Here is an 18,446-nt window from a genome sequence, read left to right as displayed (position 1 = left end):
CCCATCACACTATGGTCGAGAGATGAGCCTACACCACCAACATTGACTAGATCCACCCTCGCTCCCTCATGTCTGTATTTTAGAAAACCGACGGACTCTTTTTCATGACATGTAGCACACTTCACAGATTTTATACATTTTAAATTATTATTTTTTTAATTATTTTTTCCGATGGACCTCTTTTCATGCCGTGATGCGGACTTCACGGATTTTAAAAATTTTGATTTTATTTTTTGGTCACGTGAACGAAGGGTCTCACATCGTGAACCCTTATCGGTTCAAGCCATGAATGAGACTTCACGAAAAAATCAAATTCTTTTTTTTTTTTTTGCACAGGCTCCTAGGACGTGAACCCTTAAGCCGCGTAACGTTGCAAAAATGGTTCACGACGTGAATCATTTTTTGATTTTTTTTCCCGACGGACCCCTTTTCATGCCGTGAAGCAGACTTCACGGATTTTATAAATTTTTATTTTTATTTATTTATTTTTTTTCCTACAGACCCCTTTTGACGTTGTGAAGCGAACTTCACGTATTTTATAAATTTTGAGTTTTTTTTTGGTCGCGTGAATGAAGGGTCTCAGTTCACGCCATGAATCGAACTTTACGAAAAAATTAAATTCGTTTTTTTTTTTGGTCGGGTGAACGAAGGGTCTCATGCTGTGAATGAGACTTCAAGAAAAAATTAAATTCGTTCTTTTTTTTGGTCGTGTGAACAAAGGGTCTCATGCCGTGAACCAAACTTTACGGAAAAATTAAATTTGCTTTTTTCTTGGGTCACATAAACGAAGGGTCTCACGCCGTGAACCCTTATTGGTTCATGCCGTGAAGTGGACTTCACCCTCCGAAAGGCCGAAAAATTAAATTCTTTTTCTTTGGCATGGACTCCTAGGGCGTGAACCCTTAAGCTGTGAAGTTACAAAATTGGTTCACGACGTGAACCATTTTTTTTAAAGTCTAGTGGGAAATATGAATTTATCTTTTTGGGGGGGATTTTTTTGAATTAAAAGTTAAGGAGATATGGGCATTTTCCCAAAAAGGTAAGTGGGAATCAGAAAAGTCAACCTTTTTATGACACCCCTTACAGCCTTCATAAATGACTCCCAAAATGGACAATTTGATAACTCATGAGCATCTACTCATTGAATTCTCATTAGCCTTAATGAGTTATGTAAAAAATTTGATTAAGAATTAATCCAAGATTAATCCTTTCACTAATCATTTTCTCTTTTATACTAATTAAGGATTCTAATTAACGATTAATCTCTAATTAATTCACATAATTGAGCACATCATTGGATAGAGCACGGGAATGCTAATCTTTGTGCATCAACAACTGTGTAAATTAATCGAAAATAGAAGATTAATTAGACCCTTAATTGTGGTCTCCTTTTTTAAGGTAAAATTAAGTAAAGAGAGTTAAATTTCTTAAATTAATTATACAATTGATGTAATTAGGTATTTTGATGTATCTAGATGCTCTCCAAACACTCAAAAACACCAATTTTCACTACTCATATGATCAATTTAGATCCCAATTAACACATTTTCTTTTTCTTTGTTTGCCTCCTTGAACAAGATTAATCACCCTTAATGATAAAACCAATCCATTAAGAGAAATTAGTCAAATTCAAGGATTTTCTTTATGGTGTTAAGAAATTTTTGGAAGATTAAGTTACACCTAATGCTTGCTAACACTCTAATGCAAACAATTTCAACAACAAACACACAATTAAGCTAAAATTAATGATCTTAGTTCTATGTTTAACACTAAGAGAGCAAACATTCATTAAAAATTACATTCTATTGCATTGTTTGATGCAATGGATGCAAACTAAGCCTAATACAAACTATGTGCAACCCCCCCTGAGAACATGAAAAACCACAATAACAACAACAAAAACAATAAATTAAGCTGTAAAAGGCATTCTTTTCAAAAACAAAAAAGAGAGCTATTCTACACCAAATCACACACAAATCACCATCAAATCCACATCGTTCTCATGGGAAACTATTAATCAATGCTCAATGGGTAGTGCGTAGATTAGAGGAAAAACGATGGAAAAAGCCAAGTAATGGCTCCCCAACAGCGCCGCCAAAAATGTTAAGGCTCACCCTAACCCTCCTTGAAACACATCCAAAAAGAGATTACCTAGTGATCAGTCGCAACTGTCGTGAGGAGCTTTCTAATGGCCAAGCTCATAACCCTTGAGGTCTCCAAGCTCTATAACTCCTTGAGAAGAAGCAATTCCACTGCACCTCCCACGAGCGTTATCACACCGCCGCGTTGCACTATGGGTACTCGTCCCTCCTCTCACCCCACTTCAGTCACACACACTCATTAGCATGCATTAGGGAGAGAGATTAACAAGAGAAAAACTCAATTGCACAATGGGAGAGTATGTTGTATTATGAGAGATATTCACTTATATACATGGTCATAAGTGGTCACACACTTAAACTATAGCTGGCCGAGCACTTTAGACTCATAAGAGGCCTAATGCTATTACAATGACTACTCTCATAATACATCCATGACGTCCATCACTTAGGACTTCATCCTATCTGGCTACCAGATACTCGTAAAGCGGGAATCCTTAGCTCATAAGAGGCCTAATGCTATTACAGTGACTACTCTCATTATATATCCATAACGTCCATCACTTAAGACTTCATCATATCTTGCTACCACACACTCTTAAGAGGGAATTGTCATAAATACTGTGTCACACCATTATAAGCACTGTCCAAGTTGTAGCTTTGGAAACTATTCCTTCATATTTTGAATGTATGACCCTTTGGTGTATCTACTCCTTGATGTAAGATAATGGTGGTAGATCTTGTTAACCCTAGAATTAGATTAACAATGCACGAGGGAAGCAAGTCATCAACCGCATGCATGTACTTGCTAACCTAGAGTTCACGAACTTCTTAAAGAAGTGGAAAGCCTAGGATGAGCTCTCAAAGAAATATGTTATTGATGTGCTCAAGACTTATTTTCCTATTCCACACATGGGTCTTTCCTTCTCGGAGGATTGGATGAAGATTTTTCTCTCTAATAGGAGAGAAAATCTCAAGAGAGTGGCAAAGAACAATTTGGAAAAGCCAAGCGTTTCCTCACAGGAGGAGTGGAGGCATGCACGGAGCTTTGTGAGAAAGAATCCATGTGCTTTTCAATAACAAGTAGCAGTGAGTGCTTCCCGAATACAGAAGTAAGGGTTCACACTTTGGCTCGAGAGAAAATTCCTCCTTCATTACTCGCTTCGTAAAGTATTTATTTTACTATTTTCCTTCTTCTCTTTCATTTTATTTTATACTACATTAAATTGTTTTTTGTAGAGTCTCTCATCTACAATTGTGGGCTTGGATGCATATGTGAGGTGTACGCTTGAACAAGTCCATTTTGGGGACTCAAGCAAATAAGGTAAGTAGCTGCTAAGCCCTACTCTTATCTATATATAATTGTCTTTTATTGTTTTATACTTATGTTACTCTTGTTTGCATGTATGTAGAATGAAGAGAAAGAGGAAGAGAAAGATCTAGACTACGAGCATGAAGTGGGTGAAGGAAGTGAAGACGAAGATGATGACGAGTCAGAGGAATGCGATGAGGATTCCGAGTAGACTTCTCTTCCTTGATTTCTTTTTTTTTAATAGCCAAAGGCCCAACAGTTCAAGAAGTATAATATATATTTAATCCACTTGCATTCTTCCCAATTTTTACTTCTTTCTCAAGTTTATGTCTACATCAAAAAACTATCAATATTAAAAGAAAAGACTTGGGAAAATCTGGGGAGTCTTGTGCAGACTCCCCATTCTACCCCAGCTTTTTAGTCTTCCCCAAAAAATTTTCCCACGAAGTTCTCACTTATCAGTAGCAAAAATAGTAGCGATCCCATTGCAATGAAAATAGTAACGTTTCTATTAGCAAAATAGGCCTAAAATCTCCATATCCTTCGAGTTATAGAAGCACTACTATTTTCGTTGCTACACCCTCATTCTATTGTAGTGATATATCATCTTACACTCATCTCTAGTCCATAATTTTTCAAGAAAAGCATGTTCAAATCAATCATATTCAACTTCAAGTATAAAAAACAAGCTTTTTTTTAAACAATTAAATTAACTTCTCTCATTCTTTCAATTCTTTAAAGTCAAATGGGAATCTTTTTGAAAGAAAAATAGTTATCATGTCCTAATCAATACTATTATCTCTAGTCACTAAAGCTATGTTATAACTAAGCTTATGCATTAGTCCATCTAGTCTATATAAGCAAGATAGTCAATCTTGATAGGCAATCTTGATAGAAATTTCTATCAAGATAGTCAATCTTGATAGAAATTTCCATTGCAAAGCCTAACAATTTTCCTCTTTGAAAGAGTAATATCTTTCAATCTATTTGGAATAAGAGAAAAGTCAAAACTAGGAAGTTTGAGAGACTCTCTTTAATATTTCTCTATGATAGTCCTCTAAAAACAAGTTCTAATGTCTTTTAGAGGGTGTTCAAAATGTCTAAAGCTGTGTTTTCAGCATAACACTATCAAAATCAACCAAGTGTCCCACTTTACATTGGAATAAGTGAAAAAACAAAAGGGATTTGGATTTTTAAAATCTCATGCGCTCTTGTAGAGTTTCCCATCATCTAAAACGTTCCTGTTTATGTCAAAATTTGATTTTTAAGCACACAGAAAGATAAACGCTTTGCAAAATGGCCCCTTAATGAAAGTTATACCTAAAATCTAATAAAAATAGTCAAATATTATATCTATTAATTCTTTACTAATCTCTTTGCATAGAAATACAAGGCTAAAAATGAAATTTGCAGGAGTCCCGCTTCAATTTAGTACTTGATAAATTTAACCAATCAAATAAGGACAACTCTTCAATCTATCATATTTTAGAACCCACAATCTACCCAAAAATCTATAGTATTTTAGTACCCAAAATCTATCGGATTTTACTATCCAAAATGCATACTATATAATATGCTAGCTCTATCCTAAAATAGGTAATCTTATAATTTTTCAGATTATGCTTAGATTAACAGGAGCGTCTCAGCTAGGGCTTTCATGCCTTGGACGAAGAATAAAGAGTCGGTAGAATACCACACCCTTTGCATTCATTTGGGGCCAACGACATCGAAACGCCAAACAACACCGCATGCGTAATGCTTTTCAACTCGTAATTATTATTGTCATATGCGCAATGCTTCAAAACAAGTTGAATATATTCAACTTGCATTAGTTTGCTCAAATTGTTTTTTTTAATTTGAACTATAACAATTGTCTTCTGATTAAATAACCCGAATTTTACATTTTATAGGCTTGTTTGGTATATTGACCTTTGTTGGGAGCCCCCTTTTGTATGTAGTTGTATATAAACCTTTGTTTTTAGATGCCTTTTATGTGTCAGGGAATATATTACAAGTGATATATCAGACAAGTCATTTAAACGTCACTTTTTGGGACGTTAAAACATTATAAATTTTACCTCTCACATGAGTTATGCATGAGCTCTCATGAGCTATGCATAAGGAGAGCTCTCTTGCATAAGCTCTTATGAGCTATGCATAAAAAAAAGCTTTCTTGCATAAGCTCTCATGAGCTATACATAAAGAGAGCTAACTTCTTTAAAGTAAAACTAAACTAGACCCTTTAGGGCTTCCCCACTCTTTAGCTAGCTCTTGAGGTAAGCTCCAATCCTAAACCCAATGCTTTTTATTTTTTGGTTTTATGCTTTTTTTCATATCTTTATTCTATATATTTATGCTTTCTATGTTGCATGCTTTCTATGTTTATGCGTACATTACATGATTCTAATAAGAAAATATAGAGATACGTGTGCCTCTTTTGTGCATACATAGAGAATACATAGCTCTATGTATGCATACATACAACATACAAAGAGCATACATAGCTCTATGTATGCACACATAGAGCATGCATAGCCTTATGTATGCATGAATTGATCTCCACTACTTTGCTCACTTTTGTTAGCTCATAAAAAACTATTAAGAAGTTCTTCTCTTTCCACATGGTCCTTATATTTATGCATGCATCGAACAAAGATTGCAGGCAGCAAGACGTTACACGTGAAGGAGGAGTAGATATCCTTGTGGTCTTTATAAGTATATTACCTCAAGTTGATTTTTTTAAAAAGTATCTCATAATAACTGTTTAGTGTTCATTCAAATGTATGTATGTAGGACCACCCCTCTACAATGAGTTTGCATTACAATGAGAAGCATGAGTCTTTGAAAGGCACATGAAAAAGGATAGATTATTACAGAGGCCCTCCTTGGAAAGCATAGCAAGTAAGTCTTAATCCTAGAAACTCTTTGTTTTTCTAAACTATGTTTTACCATATTAGTTTTGTTGTGTTTTAGTATCATGTTACAATGAACCCAGTGGCCATGTGCAACTAAAAACTAATGAAGATATCTAGTCTCAAAATAATAAAAATATGGGGGATTAAGGAGGGGGTGACAACAATCAAAATGTGTGAGAGGAGAGAGAATTAGAAGATGGTGATTAGTAGTGTTGATATTATTCTCTCCCACTTTGTAACTTATCATATAATTTTAGATAATATTATATTTTTATCGTAATGTTTTATGGTTTTGTACCTTTTTAATTGTTTGCTTTCTTGTTATACATTTATTATATTTTTATGATTATGTTGCATACTTATATATTTATGCTTATGTTGCATGTTTGTATGTTTAGGTCTTCATCTATGTTTTATGGCCTCTATTCTCTCTTGCCATCATACACTCTTTAGGGTTTAGCCATTTTTTAGTACCTGTATGTTTTTAATATTTATGACACTAGAATAATAATAATAACAGGGGTGAAATGGGAGAGAAACGTCTCCTCCATTTTGCCTTTAATTTTTTTGTTATAGCTTCTGCGAAACAGGACTATATAAGAGATTGTACGAGAAACATCTCTCCCATTCTTCCCCTATTTTTTTGTTGTGGCCTATAATGCACCTATATACACCTATATACACTATGCGCGTGGCTATATGTGGGGCTATATATAAGGCCATACAAGTGGCTATACACGAGGCTATAGTTATTCTTGTACGATTGTGCGCACACACACACACACACACACACACACAATCTCAACTAATTTATCTCAAGATAAACAAAAATGTAGCATGAGCTTAAATTTTTTAGAAAGTCACTCTTTGCATATATTATCACCTCTATAATACTTGAAATAATTTATTCTCTACTTAAATTCTACACTTAAGATGCATAGTCTTGACTTCTAGTATATATGGACATTACAAAAATCTACATCCTTTGTTCTCTTTGAAAGAATAACACGTGTTTCAATGGATTTTTTATGTAAAATGAAGAACGTAGTTTAAATTATGCAAAGCCCTCGTATAATAATAAGTTGAGGGATGTTAATTGTGAAAATACAGACTTTTTTTTTCTTAATTATGACTTTATTTAATAAGATAAATATGAGTTTGATCTTTTTTTCTTTTAATCTCTTGATTTAGGCCTCCAACAAGGGCAAGGACTAGAGATCCATCCATGAGTCAAGGATGCATGTAGAAGTGTTGAAGCTATTGTTTTTGACATCCTCTAAGAGGAGGTCCTCTTGGGTGAGAAGCGGGGCATTATATTCAACTTGGACAACATTGTCAATGTGGTTGGTCTTTACCCACATTAAATCTGGCATTGCCATCACATCATTAGAAGGTGATGGTAAAGGTGTATGAGAACCATGAGGAAAAGGTTGCGATAGTAAAGGTGGTATTAAGGGATTTTGAGAATCATGAGTATTCAAGCAAGGCATAATGCTATTTTCAATGTTTTGGTTTAACAGAAAGGGTAGCCCTTGTTAGATGCCAAACTTAGGGGTGTTTGATTCTCTTTTGAGATTGTAGATAATGCCTCATGGAGTTTTTGTATGTTGGAGAGAGAAAAATCATGTAAGGGTTGCATGAAACTGGTGTTCTTTGTATTGGTTTGCTGTTCTGATATTTCACATGATGTGTTTGGCTCGTCATGCACTCTAGCACAATGGTGGTCAACCTCCCAACCCCCACTCATTAAGCGCTGTGATTAGCGGCAAGATCTACATTCGATGATTCATTTGAAGTACTCATCTTACTCCGTAGCCAAGAAGTTTCAATTCGCTCTTCTTCATTAAGCTCATGATAATTAGCCATTAAGTGCAAAGAATTATAAGTTAATGTACTGTGTTTGATCAATCGTCGTTTCTTGATGGTGGAGTTCCAAAAATTCTTAATCTCGTTGTCACTGTGGCTTGGCAAGTAAGACGCTATACGTGACCATCTGCATGAATACACATATGACACATATTACCTTAAAACTAACAGATACATAGCATACACAAAGGACTTAAAAAATAAGAGATAATTATAGGAGGATTAGTTAGTTAACCTGTTTTTCGATAAGGCTCTGAAGGTGGATGATGAGATTCACTTCGTAAGGGTTGAACATCCCACGCTTAAGATCGGGCCGGAGATAGTTGATCCATCTCAATCTACAACTCTTCCCGCAACGTTGGAGTCCTGTAGATTTACCATCCTCCAATTCGTATTACACCAACTTAGAAAATCATACACATCGCATCAATCTACATTACTCTTATCTTAACAAAGTCTTAACAAGGTATAAAAGAAGGCTAGACCTCTCTTATCCTCAAGTATTAGGGGAACTCTATGTTGGAGGACCATAGTCAATATAGTATCGTGTCTTAATAGTATATAGTGTTCTTTGTCTAGATACAATAATGCTTGATTTGTCGAGAATACTAGCTTCTTGGACTTGCAATAAAATAAAATGCTAGACTTATTGGATTATTTCTACTCAAAAAGACTCTTATTTAGGCTAGGGGACTAATGGATGAGTGACCAAAGTTGTGGTCTCAAGGACAAGACATAGTTCTAAATCTTAATTTAAAGTTTGAGTGCTAAAGATTCTTAGAAAGTCTGTCCTTGGGTTGCATAGTGCAAAAAAGTACAAAGTGGAGAACGATTCTTAGAAAGTCTGTCCTTGGGTTGCATAGTGGAGAAAAGTACAAAGTGGAGAAGGATTCTTAGAAAGACTGTCCTTGGGTTGCATAATGCAAAAAAGTTCAAAGTGGAGAAAAATTCTTAGAAGGTGTGCCCTTGGGTTGCCGAGTGGAGAAGAGTACAAAGTCATGTGGATGAATACTTCACAACTGGGCCGAGGATATATTTTTGACGGGGAATCTTGGTAGCTATGTCGGCTGGACGCGATATACTTCTAATGTCCGTGCTGATTATTCTCAAAGAAAATCTTGACAAGATCTCCCTCTCCCTCTCCCTCTCCCCCCCCCCTCTCTCTCTCTCTCTCTCTCTCTCTCTCTCTCTCTCAATGGGGCAAGGGGCAAATTATGTGATGCATGTGGTTGTTAACTTGTTTCAACAAAGGGGTTGTTAAGGGTTAAAAAGGTATAGTTCTGGAGGGCAAAGGTAGGGAAGAGAGGGAGAGAAAAGGTGGGGAAGAGCGGGGCCGTGGAAACTAGACTTTGTGAAAATCTCAATATGATTCACCAAAACACAACAATTTCAATGTGAACCAATATCGATTCAAGAAAAGCAATCCCAATGTGAACCAAAACACATTACACATAAGATAATATTAACCATACATTGCATTATACACAAATAGATCAGCTAGTGTCTAGCAAAGACAACAATATAATTACACAAAGCCAATATAACGTAAGATATTGACAACAATATGGAATATAGCAAACAAGTGAGGCTAATGCTAGAAATATTACAAAACACATACCCACTGATTTGATGACAAAGCAATATTATTAATCTTTTAAGTTCAAGCGTGATTTGTGTATCATTGAAACTAGAGAAGTGGGGAAGCTGTCATCAAATGGTGCACACATGCATTTTTTAAAGCTGTCATCAGATGCATGCATAAAGACGAGCAGCAAAAAATGAAGCATGTTTACTATAAGCTAGTTTTCTCATGGCTAGGTTGGAGCTAGTTTGGGGTAAGCAATCTTGAGGGGATTTTGTGAGTTAAATGTAGTGTCGGGTTAAGACTTGATCACTACTACATATTAGCCTAATACCGGGGCTTGTACCGGCGCTATTTAACGGGGTCTAAAAAAGCCTCGTCATCGGTATAAGCGCCGGTATCGTAGCGTCGGTATAACTGTCGGGTGTTAATACCGGCGCATATAACGGCGCCTATACCGACGCTAACCGGGAGTAATACCGACGCTTAAACCGACGTTTATACCGGTTCATATACCGACGAATAAACCGGCGTTTATACCGGATTTTATACCGAGGTGTAAACCGGCATCTATACCAATGTATATACCGACGTTGATACCGGGGCATATACCGACGCTGTAGCAGAAATTTTTTTTTGGGCAGAATAGTGCTGCTTGGCTGTTGCCTAGCTGCCTGCAATGAGCAGGATCAACAACAGCAAACAGACAGCACCATTCTGTCTACAATAGAGCACAAAAACAACCGTGCTCGTTTGCATATTTTCCTGATCGACAAACAAGAAATTAAATTAAACATTAATACTCAAGAATGTTTTGATCATATTTCATTAGTTTGAAGGTCATCTTACATCATGGTAATGCCTCCCAATTGACGGTCTCTCCTTCTTCTTCAAGCATCTCAAACAAGGCCACAAGGCCATGTTTGTGAGCGTACTTCTCCTCTCGCCTGCTTGGTGGACGATTCATGGCCAACTCCTGCACACACGATTAACAATTATAACTTTTAAAAAAACAACATTTAGCCCACATACATACATTTAAATAAATAAAATTGCTACAAACACTTACGAATTCATGGCGCATGGTTTCGTAACCACCACTCCCGAGATGAGAAGCCCCTACTGTTTGGAGTCTTGCCCTTGCCGCCTCTCTTTGTTGTTGAAACCTGTCTGGTGTCTCGGTGAGCTCCTGAGCAATGGCTGTCCACTCCCTGTCATCTAGCCAAACAGGTTTCTCCTTCCCCTCTCTGAATGCGTCCCTCGCCTCTGACCTACGATGCCCCATCAAAATGCGAGCTGTATACTGTATCCACTCATTAGAGACGACATTCATAGGGTCAGATGGCTGGAACTCTTGCTTTATCTTTGTGTTTATATAATTTTTCTTCCCCTTGTCTTGCTGATCCCATTTAGTCATGACAGAGTCATGAAACTGTATAGTGCACAATTGTCGAATGCGTGTCTTCATTGCCTTCCCTGCACTATCCATTATTGGTGCCCCATCCCTAATTGTGTAAATCTTGCTGTTGTCATGGTCATGTGCACCCCAGGGAGTGGAAGGTGACCCTATGGGTGTGCTATCAACAGATGAGAGCGAAGGACGACACTCACGTGGTGGTGGTGTCACAGCATCTGTGGCACTACCACCACAACAACCTCCCCCTGAAGACCTACTACGTGAGCGCCGTCTATGTGAAGAGGTGGTAGATCGAGCTGTAAGAGGAGTGGAAGGCTGTGTGGTATGAGGTGTGGGAGCTGCTGTCGTACCCACGGGTGTGGGAACTGGCGTCGGGAAGCCAGATGGTGAGGCAGATGTCCCTGCTCCAGAACCCCAATAACTCTGAGCCATGGCTCTCTGCTCTGGAGTCATGGACGAAAGAAAACCATATAACTGCTGGGGACTCATGCCCTGCGGTGTAGGATTAAATGAGAAATCTGGACTGTAGTCGTAGGGCGGTGAGTCACCCATGGCCTGTTGGACAAAAAACCATATGACAAACTTGTACGGAATGAAAATTACACGGTAAACAATGAATGAAAGAACCATAAGATAAACATTAACAATGATAAACAACATTGGTAAAACTATATCAACTTGCTCCTACAGTAGTGATTATGATGGTAAACAAAATTAAATAGAATTTGAACAAGGATGGAGAGAGAAGCTATCTCTATTCATAAATAGCTGTTTATAAAGGCCTTATGCAATAATCTAAATGCATATTATAAGTATAAGCTTGCATAATAAGGCTGCAAGACTTATGCATAAGCTCTATGCATAAGCCTTATGCATAAGTCTTATGCATAAGCTCTATGCATAAGCCATATGCATAAGTCTTATGCACACGCTCTATGCATAAGTCTTATGCATAAGCCATATGCACACGCTCTATGCACAAGTCTTATGCATAAGCCATAAGCTCGGACCTAATCCCAAAAACCCTAGGACTGAATTACGGTTTTGTAAATTCCGCCAGAGTCTCCTTTGTAATTAGAACCAAATCTCAAATGAAAATGCAACTTCTTAAAACTTGTACGCAATACTCTTTGCATCCCACAATGTCATGAAAGATCATATGCATTTGCAATATCCACACAATATGACGGAAAAGGGGCCCCATTGCCCAAATGCATCCACAAAGTCGATGGTGAGGATTGTTGAGGACGCGCGTTGAAGCTTGCCGATCTCCCGGCCAAGCTCTTCTCACCCCTTCACCGAGTTTTCCTCCAAGGTGAAGGTTGAGGCCATTTCTTCACACCGGTGTATCTAATCCCCCTTCGTACCGCTTTACCAAGCAATCACGGCACAAAGAGTTCAAGCCATTCTCCCCTTGGCCTCTCCAACCAATGCCAAGGTACCCTCACACATTGCTAGATTCTATAGAAACTTGAAGTGGTTGCAATGGTGAGTGTAGGTACAAATTGATGTGGATAATATCAAATGATAGAACAAGTTTGTTGGCTTACAAGTATTGAGCATGACTCATGCCCTTTTACAATTTAGAACTCAGCAATAAAGCATGGACTCATGCCTCAATCCATCATCCAAAAGCTCCAACACAAACCAACAATTCACAATGCCCTCACCATGGCATTTGCATAAGCATTTGTTAACCACAATCAAGGCATTTGCAATTGCATTTCAACAATCCCTTTCACATAAGCCTTATGCACATGCTCTATGCAATTACGCTCTATGCAATTACGCTCTATGCATAAGCCTTATGCACACGCTCTATGCATAAGCCTTATGCATAAGCTCTATGCATAAGCCATATGCATAAGCCATATGCATAAGTCTTATGCGTATGCTCTATGCATAAGTCATATGCATAAGTCTTATGCATACGCTCTATGCAAGACTTATGCATAAGCTCTATGCTATATGCCTTATGCACTATGCTAACCCTTAATCCCTTTCACATAAGCCTTATGCACACGCTCTATGCAATTACGCTCTATGCATAAGCCTTATGCACACGCTCTATGCATAAGCCATATGCATAAGCCTACCTGCGTACGCTCTATGCATAAGCCATATGCATAAGTCATATGCATAAGTCTTATGCATACGCTCTATGCATAAGTCTTATGCATACACTCTATGCAAGACTTATGCATAAGCTCTATGCATAAGCTCTATGCTATATGCCTTATGCACTATTATGCTAACCCTTAATCCCTTTCACATAAGCCTTATGCACACGCTCTATGCAATTACGCTCTATGCATAAGCCTTATGCACACGCTCTATGCATAAGCCTTATGCATAAGCTCTATGCATAAGCCATATGCATAAGTCTTATGCGTAGGCTCTATGCATAAGCCATATGCATAAACTCTATGCATAAGTCATATGCATAAGTCTTATGCATACGCTCTATGCATAAGTCTCTTGCATACGCTCTATGCAAGAGTTATGCATAAGCTCTATGCATAAGCTCTATGCTATATGCCTTATGCACTATGCTAACCCTTAATCCCATCACCCAATGGTGTAATAAACATGATCTTGTTTTACGTACATGGATAATAGAGATTGCAAGCTTATTATAGGTTTTATGCATAGATATTAAATTAATCCTATGTGTAAGCTTACAAGAACCCAAAACTAACCCTAAACCATAAAACAAGGATGCAAAAATTCATAGAAAATAGCATAAACAAGAAAAATCGAAAGAGGATCTACCTCTTTTTTGCAAAGCTGAAGGAGAGGATTGGTGAAAGATTGGTGAGGTGAAAGAGCTGCAAAACAAAATATTAAACAAACTAATTAGTAAATTAAACACAAGAAAAAGAACTAATACAAAACCCTAAAATCTCTATGCATGCATTAGGAGATCTATGCATACATAGAGAGCTCTAGATCTCAACATGCATAGAGAGCCAAAAAAACACAAAACCCTAAACGTCCTAATTCTTAAATTAAAAACTAAAAGCAATTGCAATAACATGTTAGGAGAAGGAGAAGAGGAGAAAAGAAGAAAGAAGGAGAAAAGAGGAGAGAGGAAAAAAGAGGAGAGAGAGGGAAAGAGAAGAGGGAGAGAAAGCACCTTCTTCGCGTGTATACTTGCGTTTCTTCTGTGAAAAAACCAGAAAATAGGCTCTCGGCTGTGAAAAACTTACGAGCGCCGGTATATGCTACGGAATATGCGTCGGAATATACGTCGGTATATGCTACGGAATATGCGTCGGTATCGGCGTCGGAATAAGCGTCGGTATAGGCGTCGGTATACGCGACGGGAAATGGAAATTTAAAAAAACCCCGCCATGCTTGTCTCCTCCAACATGACGACGGACATACCGACGTTCGACATTTGCGTCGGTATTTTGGCGTCGGTATGTCCTCAACCTCTTGTAGTGGATTAATTTGAAAAATCATCTACGTTTTCCTACAAGCGTTTCGGATATATTTCGGCCGTAGCATTAATTTGATGGAAGAGCTGGCTAATTAGTGAAGATATCCAGCATGGCTGCATTAGATGGCAGATAGACTGCAAATCCATGCCTACTAGTGAAGATTAGTGTAGTGAATGTTCATAATTAGACGATAGATAATCTATAAATCGATGCGAAGGTTAGTGTAATCAGGATGCAGTAGATAGATAGATAGACTGTTAATGCCCATAATTAGACGATACGATAGATAGTTTATAATGATCAGAATGCACTAATTACCGGCTTGCTGCGGAATCCAGCTCCAGCAGGCGACGCTCGTCTTCCTCCGGAGACCACAACCCTTTCCTTAGCTTCTTCTGGTCTTCACAGCACGTGTGAGAACTTCTATTACGCGGCATCTCTGCACGCTAATCACGCTGCGAATGGTTGAAGCTTGCGCGGTCCCTGCGTTCTTTAATATATTACTTGACGAAAACAATCACAGCTCAACTGCTTTAATTTATTGGATTCTTTTAGTTTTCCCGTTCCCCTCCCTCAAATCACAATGTAATCCTTAATGTGTGCCCCTCTACTACCTTTAGTGTATTTTGCACCCACTCACACTCCAACCTTGTCCTTTTTTTTACTCGCTCGGGGAGGGGGAAATCGCCACCAGCACTCGTGTGGCCACAAATCTTCTTGTGCTTTCACCCCCTCATGGTTTCAAACTCTTATGTAATGTGTAAAGAGAGATGTTCTAAGATTACGTACAATTAGTTGGGTGGTTAGCTTCAAACTTTCAATGGCATAAAGCCAAACATCCTTAATCAATCCCATACCGTTCCTATAATTCATGGCATCTTGGTTTACAAAATGGTTGTCATGATGGCCATTCCCTACCGGTGGTTACTTGTGTTAAGACACCCATAATATATGAATAATAGAAATCGTTGTGGGATGAAGTTACCATAATATGGTGTCTAGAAGTTTCTCACTTATGGTGGATCCCATGAGTGTGATGGTGGAATATGAATCTGTAGAAATAGATGAATGTAGTGGTATAATTTACTCTCCAGAAACGGTACTTTTAGAGTGTCTGGGACAAACCTGTGATGGGTCGCATGGTCCTATGTCCTCCATACATGGAGGGAGGGTGGGAGTGTTGTCAATTTATACATACGTAAAACAACACCCCCCATCGTCCATAAGGAGGGAGGATGGGTGGAGGGAGGTTTGTTGTCAATTTATACATATGTAAAACATCACCTTAGTGTACACATGGGCGTTATTTTAATTGAGGAACTTACATTCCATATACATGCAAGAGGAGATTTAAAAAATAGATATTTTATATAACTTTATTTTGTGGATGTACAAGAATTTCAGCTCAAAATCCAAGCATGCACACTTACAAAAGAGAGGTAAAGAAATTTTCATTAAAAAACGTAAAGATTGAAAATGGGGTTATTGTAAATAATACAAGTTGCATAGAAGTGTTATATGGGTTTCTTTCGAAGTGATCCCCTAGACCTCATGTCTTGTTGCCATGTAGAGGTTTGTACATGGTACAAAAGCCAAGCACTCTATAAGGCTCTTTATTCAAAAAAACAGGAGTGCTCAAGTAAAGGGGCAGTATTTAGGCACCCACAACATGTGAATGATGGACATGCATTGTGAGATAAAGAAAGTTTACTGTGGTATTAGGTAGCTTCATACCGCGTATCCTTGAAGAAATCCCATAAGTGTGTTATGCGGGAGTATGAAAAACTGTAAGAGCATGTCCCACACTAATTTATTGTGAAGTGTGGTAGAGAAAAGAAAAATTGATGAAGGAAAAACAAGGCCATGAAAAAGTGGCACAAATTTTAGTATGTGGCATGTCAATGGGGACGTGGCCCACCAAGCCATCCTCATCCCCTTATTGGAAAGAATCCTCCATAATTATATGGGAGTCAGTGTAAAAAATAAGACACGAGTAAAATAGTATAAGTATAAATGGGTTGGCAAATGTTTTTATATATGAACCTAGAGGTTTTACAAACTTATGGGTTGACGAATCTTTAAATTTTTCTATCTTATATGGTAGTATATAGTGCACTTTTTGGCGAATTTGTCTCTAGAACCCACTAAAACTAGAAAATTTTAAGCAATTTTTGCCTTAAAATAAGTTTCTAGTGAAATAGCCTGACAATATGAGAGAGCCCTCTAAAATAGCTCTTGAAAAACAACTTTATATGCCTAATATCTGGCCTCTTTGGAGAGAAATACAAGATTGAAAACAAAATTGGGAGTCACACTTCAAATGAGCACTGGAAAAGAAATTTTTTTAAAAAAAACAATCAAAATAAAGACAACTCTTCAATCTATAGTATTTTAAAACCCAAAATCTCCCCCATTTTAGTACACTGTATGCAGCTGGTTTTATACCTGAAGAGGTGATAAATGAATCCTTCAACAAGTGAGGGAACTACAAGAAGTAATGGCGACACCGTGCAACACAAAACGCCAAGGGCGGTAGTTGCAACTTCGAGATAAAAGCAAAAGGTGAAAAAGTGATATGGAGTTTCGAACGATCAACAAGACTGTGGTAGTTGAAACTTCGCAGCAGCTGCCTTCCATCAAGGTTGACGCCATGATTAAACCATGTGGTTTTGGTAAATTAAGGTGGCGACCCTCTCAAGTACTTGTCTGAGATCATAATCTGCATGCAGTTGTAAATTAAGATTATGCGTCAATCTTATAATTTTTGGATTATGGTTACATTAGCAGTAGAGTCTCTCTCTCACACACACACACACACTCTCTCTTTCACGCCAAACCCTTTGCAATGATTTGGGGCCAACAAGCTTGAAAAGGATTTTCGACCGAAACGACAACAACACTCCGCATTGTCATATGCGCGATGCTTTTCAACTCCTAATTATTGTCATATATATGCGCAGTGCTTTTCAAGTCCTGATTATTATTAGTTTGACCCTCATTGCTCAAATTTTTAAATTTATACTGTAAAAATCGTCTTTTGATTAAAGAACCCAACCTTTACATTTTATAGGCTTGTTTAGTATATTGGCCTTTGTTTACAGCTCCTTTTGTATGTAGTTGTATATAACCTTTGTTTTTAGATGCCTTTTATGTGTCTATATATCCACTACAAGAGAAGGGGGACGCGGCTAAGCGTCACTCCAAACGTCTCTCTTCATAAATATTAAACTTAAGGGTGTCGGATGATATTATAAGTGATATATCAGGCACGTCGTTTAAACACCACTTTTTGTTACGTTAAAACGTCATGAATTTTGCCTCCCATATGAATTATGTGTGAGCTCTCATGAGCTATGCCTAAGGAGAGTTCTATTGCATAAAGTCTCATGAGCTATGCATAAAGAGAGATCCTTTGCATAAGCTCTCATGAGCTATACATAAACAGAACAAACTTCACTAAACTAAAACTAGACTAGACTCTTTAGGGCATCTCCACTCTTAAGCTGGCTCTTGAAGTAACACTACAAGAAAACTGTTGTGTTAACATCACTATGCTAACGTCACATGGCCCAAAAAACACATGGAATTGGTGTGCATGAGCTTTTAAGTTACCGTAGCAGATGTTAAATATCACTCATTAGTGATATTAGGTGTGACATTAACGTCACAAAAGATTTGTCACACATAGCGTCACAAGCAAAGCCTTTTTCAAAGGGACTTTGGTGAGGTTTTATGAGAGTGATGTGTAGTGTCACAAGCAAAGCCTTTTTCAAGGGACTTTGGCAAGGTTTTATGAGAGTGACGTTTTCTGA

At 37.7% G+C, this 18,446-nt stretch overlaps 1 protein-coding gene and 1 pseudogene across 1 annotated transcript; both read right to left on the bottom strand.

The window, feature by feature from the left end:
* Window positions 1-8,072: 8,072 nt before the first annotated feature.
* On the bottom strand, window positions 8,073-15,071 carry LOC147614806 (transcription factor MYB61 pseudogene; annotated as a pseudogene).
* On the bottom strand, window positions 10,625-11,378 carry LOC147614807 (uncharacterized). Its single transcript, XM_086779741.1, has 2 exons — window positions 10,844-11,378; window positions 10,625-10,750 (listed from the first exon to the last, which is right to left on the bottom strand). Exons 1-2 carry the CDS (start codon window positions 11,261-11,263, stop codon window positions 10,625-10,627), a joined length of 546 nt encoding a protein of 181 aa, XP_086635867.1. The 5' UTR covers window positions 11,264-11,378.
* Window positions 15,072-18,446: the final 3,375 nt, after the last annotated feature.

This window comes from Cibotium barometz, chromosome 41 (assembly GCF_041138505.1).
Source record: "Cibotium barometz isolate CiBa-2024 chromosome 41, ASM4113850v1, whole genome shotgun sequence".
NCBI lineage: Eukaryota > Viridiplantae > Streptophyta > Polypodiopsida > Cyatheales > Cibotiaceae > Cibotium > Cibotium barometz.
The sequence above is the reverse complement of the archived record's forward strand: the minus strand, read 5'-3'. Positions and strand labels throughout refer to the sequence as shown.